At 37.7% G+C, this 19,701-nt stretch overlaps 2 protein-coding genes across 2 annotated transcripts in view; both read right to left on the reverse strand.

Annotated features, from left to right (window-relative positions):
- Positions 1 to 19,117, reverse strand: part of timeout (circadian regulator timeout) — a 65,415-nt gene extending 46,298 nt beyond the window's left edge. Inside the window, exons 1-10 of the mRNA XM_068301545.1 lie at positions 18,918 to 19,117; positions 18,537 to 18,860; positions 14,835 to 15,092; positions 14,459 to 14,778; positions 12,527 to 12,712; positions 9,337 to 9,460; positions 8,698 to 8,864; positions 2,858 to 3,038; positions 485 to 618; positions 337 to 417 (exon numbers count right to left, since the gene is read on the reverse strand). Coding sequence (XP_068157646.1) covers positions 337 to 417; positions 485 to 618; positions 2,858 to 3,038; positions 8,698 to 8,864; positions 9,337 to 9,460; positions 12,527 to 12,712; positions 14,459 to 14,778; positions 14,835 to 15,092; positions 18,537 to 18,860; positions 18,918 to 19,019 — 1,877 coding nt within the window. The 5' untranslated portion in view covers positions 19,020 to 19,117. The remainder of the gene's footprint in view (positions 1 to 336; positions 418 to 484; positions 619 to 2,857; positions 3,039 to 8,697; positions 8,865 to 9,336; positions 9,461 to 12,526; positions 12,713 to 14,458; positions 14,779 to 14,834; positions 15,093 to 18,536; positions 18,861 to 18,917) is intronic.
- On the reverse strand, positions 17,692 to 18,516 carry LOC137585675 (uncharacterized). Its single transcript, XM_068301548.1, has one exon. It carries the CDS (start codon positions 18,453 to 18,455, stop codon positions 17,841 to 17,843), a length of 615 nt encoding a protein of 204 aa, XP_068157649.1. The 5' UTR covers positions 18,456 to 18,516; the 3' UTR covers positions 17,692 to 17,840.
- Positions 19,118 to 19,701: the final 584 nt, after the last annotated feature.

Genomic DNA, 19,701 nt, shown 5'->3' on the forward strand with positions numbered 1-19,701 from the left:
TCATTTTTATATAAGAGTTAATTTATTATGCGAATTGCTTTTGTACCTTTTCAGCAATAGCGACAAACGCGATGGCAAAAAAGGACTTGGCAACAGCATTGCTGGGGTAGAAGTAAAAGCAAAAGCAACTGCCACAGTCAATGTCAAGTTATTAAAAGAAGGATTTTCAAAAGGATTACGCCTGCAAGTTGTTGCTCAATTTAAAGTCAGCGCCCACGACAAAGCCATACCAAGGTAACAAGGCAAAAAGAAAAAACGAGAAAAAAATAAAGAATAAAAATAACAACAACTACAAAGATCCAGTGGACCCAAAAAGAAATTCGCCACGACACTCACCTGGCAGCACGAAGTAAGGCAATAGCCTCTTCCAGTTTTTCCATGCGCAGCAATTTATTTATGCGAATCATGCAATCCTCTCTGTAAGCGAAAAGAAGAGTCAAAATTCATGAATATAAACTTAATTTTAAGCCAGATGCCAACTCACCGCTGATCATCGATGGACTTCTCGGCAGTGGCATCGAATGGTATGGGCTGCTCATGCTCTGGCAGCTCCAGGTCGGTAGATAGTAATGTGCAAACTTCCGTTGCCAGTTCAGCCCATTTGTTAGACAATTCTTCCTGTAATTAATCAATAAACAACATTTTAGCATGCACAATTTTGAAAAAAAGGAAATGGAATAAAATTAATTTAATTTAATCCACAAGGATTACCTCTCTAACATGTGCAGTAATTATAACTAAAAAGTATGGCATGCTCAAATTAAATCCCCTTAAAATGTTAAGCAAAAAATATACCAAAATCTATAACGAATCGATGATACCGTAATAAAATATTAACTAAACGACTAAAAAATACAAAAGAGAAAAACATTGACTGTTTAAATAATATAAATTTAATACTTGTTCATAAATGGGCGACTGTCTTGGGACCACTAAGAAACTATTTGGACGTGTTGGAATGTTTCGCTTTTTTAATAAAGATATATAGTCATTAGTCTTTCCAAGTCTTTAATAAGTGCTGACTGTATACAAATTATATATGTTGTTATTGTTAAACTCGATGATTCGAAAATACCTTCAAAGCAAGAGAAATATATATACTCTTTGTGCAAGTGAGTGGATAAATTTATAATTAATTTTAAAAATGCTCAATTATAAAAGTAATATGGGAAATGAATACATGGCATAAATAAAAATATGTAAATATGATAATATGCAATTAAATAAATGTACACGATTTTCATATTTTGGTATTGTCTGAATATGATATAAATAATTGTAGCTGTGGCTTTGTGTTCATCTTATCTGGCTTGTTAACAATGCATATTTAATTGAACAATGATCTAAATTTAAATCAATTGCCTTCTTTTTTTGTGTTTAATTGTGAGAATTCCATTAGTAAAATATAAAAAAATATATGCACCTTTTTTTGTTTATTTCATAAAATAAAGCATACAAAGTCAATCCTCTAAAGAGCATTTTGTTTGGTTAACACATTACATTATTTCATCCATAACTTGTGTGTGTGTGTGTAAGCATTTTCCATGAACTATGGACGAAAATATATTTTCTTCTCATAAATTACAAGTAAAATAACAATAATTAAAATTGTTAATGATTTTGTTGCTTCTTTTGCTTAATAATATGTGAGCATTTCTGATTTGGAACGTTGAAAATAAGCCATCATACTCTAACTACTGCTAGAAATGCTGAATCTAAAACCACTTCTGACCATTGTACATACATTCGTGAAAATATTAAATATGAAGGTAATTATTTGTTCATGTCGTGTGTTTGTCATGTTTTCCACTCCGGTGCTATGTGTGTTGTGGTAGGTTGTGCAAATAGAGCTTTGTCAAAAGTTTAATACAAAAATGTTGAACACAAAAAAACAGAGACTCGCTAACGGCTATCAAAAGAGCAAAAAAGCTGCCCACAGGAATGCATAGGCGTCTGTGTTGTCCTGCTACTTCTCCTGCGCTGACTATTTTTGAGGTTGGACAACTAACTGGCAAGTGTCGGTTGGCACTGGTTGTGGCCGGAAATCACGCTCAACGGTGCGTAGCATTCATCGTGGCGTCAACGGCCAAATGCTACAAAATTTGCCAAAACAATAACAACAGTTACCAAAAAAAATTGTGGTTTTAACTGGAAAAAGGGAAGTAGCAAGCAACAAAGCAAAAAAATGAAATCCAATGGATGTCACAGTCAAAAAGAAACTCGAAAAAGATGAAAGTGGCGTAAAAACAACGGAAACGTGTGGACACAAACGTGGCCAGATCCCGAACGCATAGCATATAGACTACAGAAGGATATACACACATACAAACGTGTGTATATATGAATTGTGGAAATAATACGCTCAAACAATAGAAAATAGATAAATAAAAGCTAAATGAAAATAAAAACCTCCAACGGCAAAAATCTCCTTCGTTATTTTGTTGGTCGTATTTTCAGTCAATTAAATTTTACAATCGAACACATAAATCTCAACCAGGCGACAATCGGGTTTTGTTTATATACCCTTGCTAAGTCTATGGTGAATTTGTTATAAGCTAGTTAAGTTGTTACTTAATACAGGCAAAATGTTTAACATTTTGAAAGTTCTTCAGTGTGGCGCAGAAAAGTATGCTACAGTTCGCACAACGCAAAAGGGTATACAAGGATTAATATACTAAAGCAGTTTCTCTCTTTCTGCTTTCACATTTTTAGCTGTTTGTTTAAAAATTTTATTGGCAATTTAGAGTAAATTTTTATGACGCTCGCAGCAGGCGGCGATGACCAGTTACCCGAAATAAAGTTATTTAATGCGGCAATTCAAACATTAAAAATTCTCAATTCTCTTAGCCTCACTTACCTCTGTTGGCTGCACTGTCGACCGTTTATTGGACTTGGCTGCTTGCTGTTTCTTCTTGCCATTGCCAGCACGTTTGCCGCCACCTCGTCTCTTTTCCTGAACAAGGACCGAATCCTGGCAAAAGCGCTCCATCATTTTAATGAAAACATTGGCCGTTTCAACCACATCGCGTAGAAAGACTCTGTATGTGTATATGAGTGTGTTTATGAGGTGTGTGTGTGTGTGTGTGTGTGTGTGTGTGTGTGTGGGGTTAGTAAATAAAATATATTTTATAATTAAATTCTTTATTAAATGCGTATAAATTGAATTTTTTATGCTATCTATATGAAAAATGCATTTGCATGTTCAAAATTCAATTAAATGTGGCAAATGTATTATTTTTTCATCACAATACTTCACACTAGAGAGGGGCAAGGGAGAAAAGGGTCAATTTATGCGTTATTATTGCTGAGTGGAAATGAACAAATATTTATGGACAATCTATCCGCTTTAAAATCGTGTTAAAAACATACATCACATACATGCGATATGTATGTATGTATGGGTGTATGAATACCGAGCAGCAGACTCTGTCAAATTGTTTTTAAATTTATTGAATATCATCGAGCACATTAAAACGGGCTAATGTATCGACGCCCACTTTCCTTTCTAAAAAGGCCTTTGAGCAACTTTTTGCATGACTAACCTAACCCAGAAGTCGATTGAAGAAGGACGAACGGACGTCACTGACTGATGATGCGGAGGCGGCATCCCTGGAAGCCTTACAGAAACCTCGTTGCTGTCGAAACCGATGACGCCTCCAATTAGCAAATTACCCTCAAAATGGAAAGACTTATTGACGATGAGTCAAAAAAAAACAAAATGCCATCTTGCAGTTCGCCCACTTAACGATACCCTGTACTTCAAAGGGTATGCCATAGGAACTACATTTTAAAAAGGACCTTAAAATACCAAATCATATTTATTGTTTAGCATCTTGTGTAGAGTTTTATCCTGTCTAATCTTAACCTTTAAATCGTTTACTTTGGTTTGTGAAAACATGTGTAAGAGTTTGAAGAAAGTAACAATTTGTCCTCAAAGGTAAACACATTGATAGCAAATCTTTTTAATTGACTATCTAAAGTTCTTGATCAATATCCACACTTAGACAGTGCAATCTCATAATATTTAATTCTTTATTAGTGTACCTATAACCTAATCTACTCTTTAACCCAATATACAAAGGGTATTAAAATGAAAATGGCCAAAGACACGGAGAGCCATCGAAACTGCCAAAATCAGCTGCTGCGGTTCGGAGTTAACTTCTGCTTTGTTTTAAGCCAAAAAAACGAAAATGTACAAAAAGTTCACAAAACGCCAACGTCATTGTGTACGTCAATTTGTTAAAATGATTGATTGCCATTTGAATAATGAAAATCGCGGTAGTCATAGGCGAGGACAATGCAAAACCAAGCAAAAGGCCAACATTTTAGGCCACTAAACAAAAGGAAAAAAAAAAATCGGCAAATGTATAATGTGTTTTCAAATCCAAAATTGAAAACTATATATAAATCAAAAAGCTTCAAGTCAGCTAACTCATTCTTTCTACAACAGGCAATATAAGTTTTACATTCTCTTCATTTTAGCAAATTCTCATTGGCTATTGTTAAAATGGTACCCCAATGAGTGGGTATGGTCCTGGCAAATGGGTATTAACATCATTTCTTCCATATTTGCATATCTCTATGTGTGGCTGTGTTTTTTGTGTGTCAAGTCGCTGAGCCGCTGCCGGCACTCTAATTTCTAGGCCTAGGGAAACTGTAACAACACATCACCAGCAAAAAAAATGGGCCAAAAAGGACGTTCGCCCAATAATTTGCTCCTGGCTGATGCCGCTGCACTCAAATTTATGCAAATTCATTGCGAATTTTAATGCCCTGCCTCGATGCTCTCGAAATGCGGTCAACGCCTGAGAGTCTGGCAAAATTGTGTATAGGGAAATGAATTTGTAATGAAAGTGGTTGGTTGTCAGCATATGTATACACATTCCAATTTCTACATATTGCAGAATGTACGTATATATCTCACACAGGTAATCGATGGCATAGATATCATATAGACATCGACATTTTAGCCAAATTACACAGACAAATAATTCAAAACGTTGACGTTTTGACAGGCAATAAACCAACAAATAATAAGTAAAATACAAATAAAAGCCAACAACGTCAGTCAGTGATGCAATGCGAAATTGAATACCGAAAATGTAAGAAATAACAAAACCATTTGATCAGTTAGTATCTAAAAGGCTAAAAAGGGAACACTTTTAAGATGTCATAGAGTTGTTGAAGAAATGTAAGATATTTTAGTTAATAAACAAACAAAAAAAACTGTACGGCTATTTAACAACAGAATGTGACTATTTTCAACAAAACAAGTCTCATACAAGGTGTCACTTGAATGAAAAATAAACTATTTTAAAAGATACAGCAAATTTAATTAAGTTAATGATAGAAATTACATTCTTTTGACAACAACAAACTTTGCTAACTAATTGAAGTTCTTCTAGCTCTTATTTCTCCAGCTGATAACTTCCTCCACGGACTTTGCATATGTGAGCAGCAAAAAGGAAAGGGCAACACTGGTTTGCCAGCGCATTTGGATGATTAAAGGAGTTAGTCTAATAATGGAAAAGCTCATAGCGGAAGTGTGGGTGATGGCATTCATTTATCCATCCATCCATCCGTCCGACGTGAATTTGAAATACGAGTTTAGTGTATACGTTTGATGATGATAACTCAAATGTGAAATGAATCAAGCGCAGACCATGTCACCATCATGCGGTGGCCGCAAAGATCTCTGTGGTCGGGTCGTAGGCGTTGCAAGCGAAGCGTAAAAATTGCCGGCAGATGCAAATTCTGCTGGTAGGGGAGGTTGATGCAGCCCATGCTGCTGATGTTGCTGCTGCTATCTGACCACAACGTCAAGTTACCGCAGTGGAAGAGGTGAATGGAGAAATGAGAGCATGCCTGGAGGCAGAAGATTGGCAAAGGGTTCGGTGTGTGAAGGATTGAACGAATGCTTAGAATGGGCGGCGGTTGCATAACAAATTGCATGCCACAAATCGATGGCGGGGAGCCCAAACTCTTAATGATGCGCAGGTGCAAATCGTGCCACTCACACTCGCACACACCCACACACAGACACCGTTACATACATATACACATGTGCCCCAGACAGGACAAAGATAAATCGTTAATAAATTATTTATAATTAATTTGTATGTGCGCGGTTTTGTAACTTGACGTTGTTGTTGTTGCTTCTGCTGATGCTGTTGCTGTTGCTGTTACTTGGCCATGCTTGATTTGATATTCGCGTTTACGTTGATTAAATGGCCAACAACAAGGCGCAGCGCATAGAATTAATTAGAAGTCTTGGTTGTTGGCAAGGCGGGGACTTTGGGTCAGCGGTTGGGCTTACATTGGGTAGACTGAGTGTTGAATAAATGATAAAATCTAATTGTGCTCTTTCCCACAAGCACACACATATACCTCTACATGCAAAGACATTAATACATACATATACTTATGTATAATGACAGAATGGGCAAAAAGGAAGACGAGATGGTCTTTGGCATAAGACGTTTATAATGAAAATATTATTAATTATGACAGCACAATCACAACAAAAGCAACAACAACAATAACTACGACAACTACAACAACTTACAACACCCACAATGAAAGATGGGCGTTGATTTTGGCAGGATGGCACCTTCATAGCACACCCAGCGGCATAAGTAGACGACAATCCCTCATTAATTATTCATGCGGCCCAACAGCAACAACAACAACAACAACAACCAAATGATACGATATATATATCTCTTTCAAGTACTCGAAAATACTGATTGCAGTTCAAAAGGCAACCATATTTACGCTGATTGTTAATTAAGCAGATTAATTAAATTGTAATTGCCTAATAATAATATCAAATACCAAAATTGTTGTAAACAATTTGATTGGAATTTTCGGCTAGTTAAAGCTCATGTTCAATGCAACGAAGTCAAATTTAGTAGTGCATTCTAATTGCATTTTTAATTGGCATGACCGTGCCAGTTGAATCTCTTCCATCCATATATGGCATCCATTCCCCGTTCAGTTCAATTCTATATTTGCGCGTTTAATTAATTTAGTCCAACCTTTTTGAGAGTGACTGACGACCAAACTGGACTGCCATACGTCTATTCCACCTAGTTGAGTGACGCATTGCAAGTGGCCAACAGCAACAATTTCTAGCACTATGGGCAAAGATTTAACAATTTAATTAAAACGGTATATCGAAAAATTTAACAAAAATTTCATTTCTTAAAGACTTTTAACTTAATTTTATTATATCAAATCGAATAGATTAAATTTTATAGAATTGCTTCAATTGAGTTTTAATTGTTTCCATTCCACAGTAAAAGTGACAGTCATCAAACTAACAGCACATGGTACACAACAAAAATTTGTTCAGCCATTTGGAAATTATTCAAGTGACTTTCAAGTTTTCATGCTCATGTTAAAAAGTTACAATTATCTAAATGGATTGCATGGCAACGCACTGGATGCAAGACAAAAAACAAATAAAAATGTATCGTAGATCTGTATGTATGTATGTAGGTTGCTGCTCTCATTGGCAATTGAAACTGGAAAGTGACATTACTGCAACGAGAGGCTTTTGCAGATTCAAGCTAGTCAATAATTTATAGCTTAAATTGAGGCAACTTCCATGTCCAAAATGTCGCATAAGACCAAAAACTCTAAATGAAAAATTTGTCAAAGTAAATCCACACATTTTGAGATTGCAGTTTCACTTTGGAAGTTTTAGTACTGTAGAAGATTACAAGTGCAGGGAGAATAATGCAAAAGGCAGCAATACCTTTTAAAGCCACTAGTAAGTTTTAGTTACAAATTAGTTAAAAGATCAAGAGACACAATTTGTGCCATGATTGAGCTTTGCTTTAAATATCCCCAAATAATTTTAAAATATTTCAAAATTTCGATTACTTTTGGTTTAACTGAAAGGTAAAATATGTTTTTAAAATCTAAACAACAGTTAAAAGTCTCTTTAGAAATTCAAGATAGTTCGTGTCAGTGTGCAAGGCGAATATGTCGGTTAAGATGGCAATTAGAATGCAGTAAAGGTGCACAGCACCGAAAGACTCTTTAATATATACGGCAAGCTGCATTGGATATTGGAGTATTACCTACATGCATACCTACTTGCCACGTTAGCAAATAGCATAATTCTTATGCCACGGCACGCGGCATCAGCAGCAACAGCAGCAGCACATGCTTGTAAAATCAATTAAAGTTGTTGGCCAAAGCGCAACTAGTTCATTTAGCATTAGAACGTAGCCGACCTTTGAGCGCAATAGCAACACTCAGCACACAAGGAAACGTGTGTGTGTGTGTGTGTGTAAAACAGGATAGAGGAACTCATAGACTGGCAAGCGGAAGGACTAACAGACAGACAGCTGTGCAAATAGACAAACAAACGCAATAGGACTTAAGACAAAAGCATGCCGTCAAGACAAACAATGCGTGATTGTCTGGTTCTAGGTTGTAGGTAGTTGGTACTTTGGTATGCTGGTGAGGTTTACTACGATGGGGTCCTGCGGCATATTTGAACTCTCCAATCGTAATTCTATTAGAGGATTGTTTGCGGATGTATTATGGTGTGTCTCTACATATACTACTCGGAGATTGGTGAGTTATTTTCGCATTGCAAATTCATTCTCAAAATAGTCGTCCATTTACTAGTACACAGATAATAGTAGGTCGGTATCGGTTTGCTATTCGTCATGTGGTACTCACTTTGTACTGTGCGCCTCGTTGTAGTTCATTAGCAAATGCAATATTGTCTCCCGATACTCCAGCACATAGCACACATTGTTCAATAACATATCAAAAAGGGCTCGAGCATTATTGTCATCCTTAAGCTTTTGTAGTCCCAGCAGGCTTTGCAGCAATTCCCGGAATGTCTTTAATTAAAAAATAGGTCTTTAGTATTTATTGGCAAGGGGTGAATGAGAGAGAGAGAGAGAGAAAGAAAAATGAGTGTGTGGTTGAATTATAAATTAGTTCGATCATATCTTTGAGTTCACAACTAAATGGTAAATAATTTTAATTGCAATTCACGTTGTAGAAAGTTATTTGAAGATGAAATTAAATTTACAGAGCGAGCATGTGACATTTTAAATTGGCATATAGGAAACATGTAAATGGCATCACATGCGGAAGCACTTGCATCATTCTGGACCCGTTTCAACACAGAGTTAGCTTAAGTTTACGCTTAATCCAAAAGCAAACGTCGAGCGGAGAGCAGAGTGCACCCGAAAGTGCACTTACAGTGCCAAAGCAAACAACAACAGACTCACACATGGTCTTTATAAGTGTTGGGTGTGTGTGTGTGTGAAAGTGTGTTTGTGTTCAGCTTAGGTTGCAGTTACTTACCAAAAGGGCCACATGCAGCCGTTTGGCCCAAAGACGCGCCTGCTTCTTGTCGGTCACAATCATGTCCATGTCATGTTGCATGCGCGTTAATACCCAGTGGAAGCATTGCACGCTCAACGATTCACTGCGAATGAAATGGATAAATGAAGAAAACTACATAAATATGTACATACGCATACTATGCAAGTGTAAAAGTAAAGTTTTCAAGTTCCATAATGTATAGAGGTATTAGTAGTTGGCATTAAAAAAAACTTCAAAGTGCAAGAGGCGGCAAAACAGGTAAGCTTCTAGTGCATTAGAGCACTGCGAAAAACTCATTAACAAAATTAATTTTTAAGTTCTACTAGAATTGAGAGGCATCTTAACTAAGTTGCTCATTTAACCAAGTAGAAGTAGAAGCAGTGGGTGGCGGTGGCAGTGGCAGTGGCTGGCTGTTGGCATTGACATTTGGCCACCATTTTTCCCCGGCATCTTGGCAAAATTAGCAACGCAATGTTGCAAAAAGTTTTCGAAATTGCCGGTCGCTCTTGGACGTTTGAAAAGGCATTAAAATCAAATTAATTACATTTATGTGGCAGCATAAAACGAGATCTTGAATGCATAAATAAATTATAAAATCAATAAAAATAGCTCCAATAAGGAAATGGGAGAAAAGTGCAATAATAAAGGAAGGTAGGGAAAGAAAGCACCAATGGCAGCAAACAGAGTTGGTTCTTAATATAGTTTTTCGTCTTTTTTTTGCAGGATGAAGTTGCACACAGATATACACAGGAACAGGCAGTGTTGTCTTTACTATTTGTTTAAACAACTGCCGATGATTCGCTGGTGAACAGCAATGCATAAACAAAATGACAAACTCAATTTCACTTTTCTTTTGCCATTTTGTCAGTTTTCTTTTTGCCTTTATTCCTCTTTTTTTTACTTTTTGTGGTTGTTGGAAAAGTTTGTCCATCTCCATGCCCATATATTGCAGCAATGCCATGCTTTATATAGTGCAAAATCAGTAGAAAATGACAGACGATAAAGAAAGTTCAAAGCGGGCGGGCAGCGGAAAATTGCATTTGTGGAAATAAATAAACAGAAAACTTTATTTTTGCCCAGTATATACATAGATAGATAGAATGTGTGCAATATATATATATGTATATACATCTACATCTACATATATATACAGAGGCAAACTCAGAGAAAAAGAAGGGGAGAGAGGCAGGGGGAAGTGCTATGAAAAAGCACGACAAAAGACAGAAAACAGACCAGAGAAATGACAAAAAAGAAAAACACAAAAAAAAAAAAAAAAATTCAAAGGGCCGAGCTTTGAACAACTAAATATAAAGTTAGCATTCTAGTTTCTATACTCTTCTGTATTCTTGTACATTAAATTGACCGATTCGTATTATAAACATGAAAGTAATTCACTTGAATCTGGATAGTTTTTGAATATGTTTGGTATTCTAACTTTAACCTACATTCCATATTCCATTTGATTGAAAACAAAGTAAGAATTAAAAAATTCTAACAAAAACGAAATTTTTGAATGATTATGATAAGAATCTTTGGTGTCCATGACGAAAGCATGAAGAATATGAATAGTATCAAATTGAAAAGAGTATAAGAAAACAAGCAGCAGCAGAAGCAGAAGCAGAGCAAGTAAGAGTAGGAGCCACTGAAGTAAGGATAGGAGCAACAACATCAGCTTAGAATAGTGCTAGGGTGCTTTTGGTAATAGGGAGGATGGCAAAACTTTACTCCAACGGAATGACAACATTTTTGCAAAGCTTCATTGTTGTCATTCAGAAACTAATTTGAAAGTAACCAAAACAATTTTAAAGAAATTTCCCACCACACAGACCAGAAAGAGAGTCAAGTTGAGAGAAAGGAAGACAAAGTGAAAGGAAGTAAAGGAGCAGGAGCCTGACCGGATGACAGCATAAAGAAGGCAAAAATTTTATTAACAGCATGCTGGACACCAATAAAAAGAGAATAAGAAGAAGCCAGAGTAAATTCCGCGACTTTAGGGGCAGGTTTTTCACTCCGGTTAAAAATTGGGTTGACTATCTGGCAATGGCAATACAACTTTTGAGCAAAAGAATATTGCAAAAATTCTTGACTACAACTGCCATAGGTCAATGGTTGTCATCATCATGCCACTGATTTGTGAGCATGTGTTCTGTTGTCTCTTTTGTTTTTTTGGTTTTAGTGTTTTGGGCAAATGTAATGCAATAAAAGTAAAGAAGATGACAACAAGTACGACGCCCAAGTAATCGAACAATGACAAACAAATTGTGTTGTGACCACAGTGTTGTCCAGTGACATGCTTTAGTTCCACTCCCCCGACTGTTTGACCACTTTTTTGGGGCAAGTGTAAAATGGAAAAGTCCAATTGGCAATGGGGAAATGACATGACAAACCAAACAAAGTTTCCCCATTTTCTCTACAGTAAAAGGGATTCAAAACCACTGTGTCCGCACTTGTTATCTGTGGTTTGAGGTTCTTCTGATCTGATCAGATGATCTAACAATTATTCGATTAATTCTACATATCTGAAATTTTAACATGAATTTGAAGTTAACCTTGATGAATTGGTTCAGTTAGTTTATGTATTTTATTTATTTTAATTTAAAGGGTAATCCTCAACCAAATTATGCGGACTTGATGGTTTTGATTTCAGGTTCCAGATTTATATCATTATTAAGAAGACTATTTTTAAACTTCAATTGTATCTAAGGGCATCTCTTTAGTGAAATTTTCAAATATAAAAGTTGAGCACATTTCGTTTTATTTGAAGTCTGAGGAATGGCAAAGGAAGTGAAACTGTAGTAAAAGTAATTTGATTAAAAGCCCCGATGGAGAAGGCGTTTTCCAGTTGTTCAGAGTTCAAGTGAACGGCAAAGATTTTGCATATTTGCTGACTTGGCGTGTTGAGGTCAGCGTTTTATTAACCAGATGAAATGTTGAGATGCTCGTCCATCAATTGATATAGATGGAGATTTCCTTCTTTTTTTTGTGCTCTTCTGCCCTACTTGGAAGCCATAGGCAATTAATTAGAATGCTTAAGTCAACCACAGAACATATAGATAGTTGAACTAGGGCAAGCTCCCACAAAGCACATCACTGACATTGGTAAATGTAAGTCACACACACACACGCACACTGGGTGGGATATATATGCACACTCATGTGCTAAACTCACCTGACTAGTTGCAATTGTAGACCACTCAAACGATTGAACTCCATGAAAAATCGTATGGCCCACAATAGATAGGAGTCATCATGACTTGTCGAGCCAGCGTTACGTTCCAGCACACGACGCACCTGTCTTACCAATGTGTTGTAAGCGGAGCGCAGCACTTCGATGCAATACTCGCGCAAGCACAATCTGCAAAAGGAAAGATGTATTGAATGAAAAATGGTTTTTTACCACAATCATATTGATTGAATGCAAACGGTAGAAAAAGCTCGAGAAGAGAGAAAAAGGGATGCTATCCCCCCACAGCATCGGTTTATATAAAGGCATTTGGCAACGTTGATGCAATAAATTTCGCTTGGCCAATTTATTTGTGCAAAACTGACTAAGAGATGCAACCGTTTCGAAAAGCAATCCCTGCTAGCTGGCCCACAGACATCATGAAAAACGAAAATCTAACGCATCGATGCCAACACGGATTAATTTATGCCACAAAAAAGCCGATTCCCTTTGGCAGCTTATTGCAACCTTCACTCCAATGCCGATGTGTTGGTGTGTGCAACAAAATGTTGTGCATGTTATGCGCTCCTAGCATGACATTGATGAACTTTCAGCTTGAGACGTGCCCAGCCTTCCCCCTTTTCACTGAGATCACTCGTTTTTTTTTTTTGTTTTTGTTGTTGGTCTTGGCAAATCTCTGTGGTTACATTGTTTTTTTCTTTGCCAGCTTCCAGCTTATTGATGGGGCGTTTAGAGTTACCTAATCACAGCAACACAGGCGCACATTTGTTCTGGGTTCTGGCTCTCAATTTATGGGTGCCTAAAGATTTGGCCTGCAACAGTGAGAGAGACCATAAACCACGCCAACGAGCACAAGCCAAAAGCCACCAGACTAACAAGAAGCAAATATGTATTGGACAAACGTCGCCACATTTTTGCCAGAGGAAACCTTTGAGAATTTTCACTAGAAAATTGCATGGATCAATGGGCAAAGATGCTCCGAGTCGATGGCGATGGCGATGCCAATGGCGGCGCCAACTTGCCGTTTCTTACTTCTGGTGCAGCAGTTTTATCTCTGCAAAAAGGTTTTTATGGCTACTATCAGGAGGCAGCCCAACAGGAGCAACAAATAAAGGAATATGAGAGACTCTAATTCTCTAATAATTCGTAAAAAATTAAAGAAAATTTAATACTATTTCAAATCGTTTTGGAAATTCTTTATAAAATTTCTGAAAGAGGAATAAAGCCCTGTACACATCAATAACATTCGGCAGTTGAAGGACCCTTGCAAACGTGAGAGTATACTTAAAAGAATTCTTTAGACTGCGGCAAATGCATTTGCTGTAACAGTTCCAAGCTAGCCAGCAGCATCCTCCAATGCAATGTCGGGTATCCTTTAAGTAGTTTGTTGGTTAAAAAAAAAAAAAGAAAAATAGAAAAAAGAATCATAAAATAGCTGCACCTGGTGGCCATTAGGGAGTGCGGTAGCAGGAACGAGGCAAATGGCGGCGCCTTAAAAGACCCAACGACCGACCGACCGACGAAAAGCTTTGTTTAGCCCGGCCAAGTCAACCAAAACAAGAAGCCCAGTCAAGCCAGGGAACCAATACAGTTTGTGCAATTCTATAAAATAACGTGAGCAACAGCCAAGAGAGGCTGCTGTGCAGGATAAGCAAAATGAAGGGAATGAGCGGCATCCGAAGGGAAATGGCTTCATTTATTATTGAATATTATTTTATATGCTCGCTTGCCTGCGCTTTGCGTGGCTCTGCAGCGTAAAATCGAAAATCAATGGCCGGAATGCCAAGCCCGAGCCTGGCAGGGGTATAACAATTCCGTTGTTAATGGCTAACCACAGCTACACAATAGTCTGCCCAAAGTGCAGGAAGTTGCCAGAGACAAATAGTTATGTGTCTGAGATATCAGTTGAAGTCTTACCTTACAGTAAAGGCACTTCGTCGCGTCACCTGAGCCTCCTCTTTGATGTGGCGATGTGAGCGTTTTTGTTGCTGCTTCTCGCGATCGAAGTCAATTGCAGAGACACGCTCGAGAGGTTGATGGCAAATGACATCACGATCGGAAACAGATTTCATATTGCGTATGACATAAGTGCCACCAAAACGGGAATGTCGTCCAGGCGGCGGACGTGCCTGACGTTTGGACCGCTCTCGACGACGAGCAGCTAAGAGTTCTTGCTGATCCCGTTGCTTTTCACTCACACTGCGTTGCATAGAGGCATCTGCCAGGGATTCGGCACTCTGTAGATTAAATAAATAATTATTTCGCATTCAGCAGTAGGCTATTCCTCACTTACCTGTTCCCGATATAGCAAACAAACTATCTCCAGGCCATGCAAATGGAATTGAGATTCATCCGGTGAAGATATGACAAAGAGCACCAAATCCAACATTCCTGTTTGATGTAGAGACCATATAACCTGATCGTGGAGACTGGCATCATTATCCGCCCGACATTCAGCTTCAGGATTGGCTGGCACTTGCAAAACATTACGAACCAAAACCAAAAGCCGTTCAATCAGTAAATTTTGCTCTTCACTGCGTACAGCAAAAGACTATAAAAAATAAGGAAGATCAAACCACATTAAAAGTCAAAGTAATAAAATATTGCAACAAATCCCAGTGTAAAATAAAAAAGATAAAGAAAATCTAAGCACCAAATCCCGCGAGTCAAGTTAAAATAATCAAATGAAATTAAATTAAATTAAATTGCAAATTTATGTAGCTCGAATGTAAAACGGAAGCCCGAGACTGTTGGAGGACCACAACAAAGTCAAGTTGAAATCAATTTTGAGGGTGGGGAGCAGCGTAGGAACGAGAGCGTAACTGCTGCTTTTGTTGCTCCGGCTGTGAGCTTAAAAATAAATACAACTAATGCGGCTTTTGTGCCTACAAGCCAGCTGTGACTCCTATCCGGACATGGACACGCCAGCAACTCACTCCCGCCACTCTCACTCTCATGCTCCCTCTCTCTCTTTCTCTCTCTCTGTATCTTTGGGTCCCTAGCCCGGAGCCCTTCTCAAAGGCAAAGTTAATAATGACTTCCGCTTTCGGTTTCCCTACGCAACAAACCAAAATGAAGGTGCAAATGAAGGTACGCAACAAAGCAAAAAAAACCTCATCCTTGGCTGTCCACTTGGTTGCTTGCCGCGCGTATACATCAAAGCATGTAAGTCGTCACGACGCAAATAAAGAAGTAAAGAAGTAAAGCATAAAAAGTCAGCCGACAACCAACAGCCAGAGGCACCATGCGCCAAATCCTTGTACACATTCATTATCAACGACAATAACTACAGCAAGAGGATGTTAAAAAGAGGAAAGCTGGCAAAGCAACATAGACAATATCCATATAAAAATTCGCTGCATTTAACCAAAAAGAAATTCGTTCTTATATTAAACATACGTATAAAAATAAAGCCAACTTCCGAGTTCAAAAACTTGTATACTCTTTAACTTCTTTATAAGTAGTTATAAATTCACAAATAAATGTATGTATACTATGTTTAAACTTTATGGCAAACTTTCGCAACTAGAAAAGAAATTCTTTAAGACCTACATATTTAACTTATGAGAACTTTCCCTTTAACTTAAGCGGAATGCTAGTGTGCCTTACTATGTACACATCTAAGTTATTGATGCGAATCGAGTATATTTAGAAATTTACATATATACAATAATATAATTTTCTTTATTGCTTAACACGAAACGCTATAACATTAGACTACTCTTTGCTAGGGTATATACAAACGAAATTCGAGGAAAAAAATACAGAAAAAAAAACAGAGAAAATGTAAAGAAATCCTCGGGCCACACTTTGCAATGTCTATGGTGATGGCAATGCTAGCTCCATGAAAATCCTTTGGAATTGCTCCCCGGAGTGTTATGAATGTCGATTCAATCGGCTTTAAATGAATTTATTTCGCTGTCCCCGAGTGGGGTGCGTGGGTGAGGTTAGAGTTACTTCGCTCTCAGTCTTCTGTTCTTGTTGGTCTATTGTACGTTCGTTGCTAGGTTTAAACATTTGGGTTTTTTCCTTTTTCCTCCAATCTCGTTTTCCTGACTCCTGATCATAATCAATAAACGAGTTTTCAAAAAGCGTTTTGGAAAAATGTAAAAACAAAAGGTATTCACATTGTATACATGTGAAGCTCAACATGATAAATCGATGCCAATCATTCGAGCTGTGGTAGAAATTACACAAAAGGCACCCCCTCAAAAAAAAAAAAAAAAAGAGAAAACAATTTTATCCCATCTAGTTAGTGTTTGCTTCCTGGTTAGAACAAAATCTATTCCGCTTTCTACGTAACCATTTTTATTTTAGCAATTGCAAAATATTTGCAAAAGAGGCAACAGCTTCGGTCTAGGGATTTCACTAAATTTTGCCATTGCTGTTGTTGCTTTTGTGGTTTTAACAACATTCTATGTACATTGATGTGTGGGAAAAATCATTGTTTTTTTAAGTACGCTTTCCGTATTTTTGTATTTTTTCGTAGTGGACCGCATTTGTCAGGAGAATGTGTCTGATTGTTTGACGCTTGTTAGTCATTTCTGTTGTAGCCTATTTATTTAATCGACTTGCGGTTTTTGGGTTATCATAACACGGAAATTTGTCTTTTTTAAACTGTTAAAAAAGTTTGGTGCATTCAAAAATGATCTTTTAGTACCTGGTAATAGCCTAAACTAAGTCAAATCTTCGGGTTTTTATATTTAACTTTGATTTGTTGAATAATGCTTTTGCTGACTAAGACAATTCTTGGCATGGACAGTAAAATTCTATAAATTGAAGCCACTTTAAGACTTAACTACGCTTTGGTGAAGGGTTTAGATTGAATGCACCAGATAGTAATAAAGTTCAAATTAGTTATGAAGCCCACACAAAAGAGAGTTGGCACAAACAAAAAGTCAGAATAAAGTATTCCTCTGGCCAAAACAAAATTCGAATGAAAGAGAACGAGAGAAAATGGTTCAAATAAAAAAAAACTTGACTGTTGGCAGCTGCAAGAGCTATTAAAACTTTTGCGCGGCCGTTGGGCCATTAATATAAAGATTATAGAGATTACCACAAAAAACAAAAAAAGAGATGGAACAAAATAGTGGCGTTAAATGCCTGGACTGCCCAGCAGTGACTTCATTTATGCAGACTAATTAACGCAATTTGATTATATGAATGGCTTGAGCATAATTTAATAAAGGACGTGGACAGTGCGCGGGGTTGGTAAACAATCTGAGCAATTTTTGATTTTCAATGTTGAAATTTGGAAATTTTTCCAGTGATGGGTTATGCTAGTTCAAGCCAAATGGAATTAAATCTGTAGGGTACCATTATGGCACATGCCCAACAGAAAAATCATTATCATTAGCATCATGATACGTTGGCCCCAGGTGTGATCCACGAATTGACGTCGAATGGGCAAAATGGTCTCCTGACGTAGCAGCTGAGGTGCCAGTGGCTTTAGACGCATCAACGGCTGCGGCGGATACTCAACGTAACCACAGTTGAACATTCCAGTACATGGTAAATATGGACCTTCTTTGATGTATTCGGCTCCTTGCAATAGCATACGGCGATGTTCCTCCAACGAACGACTGTTGGGAAGCCTATTCGAATGAAACATACTCTCCGAGTAACGAATAGCTATTAGTGTATTCTCGCCAATGCGTGACAAACAATACGGACAATTTGCCCGGGATCCACGAGTATCAATCCAATTGGAAATGCAACGTTCGCAAAAATGATGACCGCAAAAATTGACCTGAGGATTGCGGGCAGTGCGCAAACACACCGAACAACTGTAATATGTTGGACCCACATCGGAGGAGTCATCACTGCTGGTGCTATCATCATCCTCGCCGTCACCATCTCCTTCGCCATAAAACCTCTCCATATTTCCGTATTCCAAATCCTCGTATTGTGGCATATTTAATATTTCCCCAGACTATCCTATTCCTGTGGTTTTGTTCTACTATGTGAATAGAGTAGAAAACGTATGATTACTTACAACTTCCAAGGCCTGCTTGAGTTTTTCAAACAAGGCCGTCCAGATTTTGTCCCTGGCAAAAGCCGCCTTGTAACCCTGTAGTATGTCAATAAGTTCCATAAACACCTTGCGCCCATGATTGTCATTGGGCGGACCTTCGCGATATAGCAATAGCGTTGGATTGGTCAAAATGACCAGTAGACGTATCAGTAGGTCTGACAACTCTTCGTGTTGGGCATAATCTGCTAGCATGTAGATCAAATCCGTTTGCAGAACCTTGGCACGTCCCATGTGTCGACGATACTCGTGGTTGTCCAGATCGCGTCGTAGAATCCATATCAAATGCTAAAATGCAATTAACCATGTTACTCTGGGCAATTGATCTCAATTCCAATTGCTTACCTTCAGTCCTTCAACGGCATCAGGTTCAGCCTGATAACGTTGGCCATCGCTATAGCCAAGAGCAGCACAGGTGGCATCAATATCCGCCAATAATACGGACATTTCGAATCCGTCTTAAATTTTATTATATACTTTTAGTGTTTTGTTTTACCCTACTAAGATAATTTCAAAAACAACAACTAAAATGAATGTTTTCCACATTTGCGCGCAATTAGAGTGACCTAATTTTTGTAAAATATCGATATATATCGATAGATCGTCCAACAGCTGTTGATCTATTAATCTTACCCTTAGGACTATAACTGTCACCCTTAGGACTATAACTACCCCTTAGGACTATTACTCTACCCTTAGGATTGATCTTTTAGCGGCGAGAGGGCAAGAATTTACGGCGAGAGGGCAAAAAATTACCGCGAAAAAAAAGAAGCTTTAAAAATCAACCGTTCTTATTAAAAAGAAGAAGAATCACTAAGCGTCACTTTGTCTATATAAATATATAAAAAAATATATATAAATATATAAAGATATATATATAAAGATGTCTTTCGCATACAAAAACAGGATATTTCCAGGACTGGGGAATTTGGAGGAAAATGTGAAAAAGAATTTCGTGGCCACCATGGAGGGCCATATAAAAAGGTTGGTCAATGGGGTCTATTTTGACCCTGATTTGCTTTAAGAAATGGAGGAATCGGTGCCATACAGTCTCAATATTGATGAGTTCTGGCACCACACACTCCAAACATTATCCAAGGAGCCTTGCATCCAAACTAATCAATTGTGT

This window comes from Drosophila tropicalis, unplaced genomic scaffold (genome assembly GCF_018151085.1).
Source record: "Drosophila tropicalis isolate 14030-0801.00 unplaced genomic scaffold, ASM1815108v1 contig_878, whole genome shotgun sequence".
NCBI classification, from domain to species: Eukaryota; Metazoa; Arthropoda; class Insecta; order Diptera; family Drosophilidae; genus Drosophila; species Drosophila tropicalis.

Bases quoted from the DNA above. Each gene is read 5' to 3' on its own strand.
- LOC137585675 (XM_068301548.1), bottom strand. From the start codon at position 18,455: ATGCCACAATACGAGGATTTGGAATACGGAAATATGGAGAGGTTTTAT.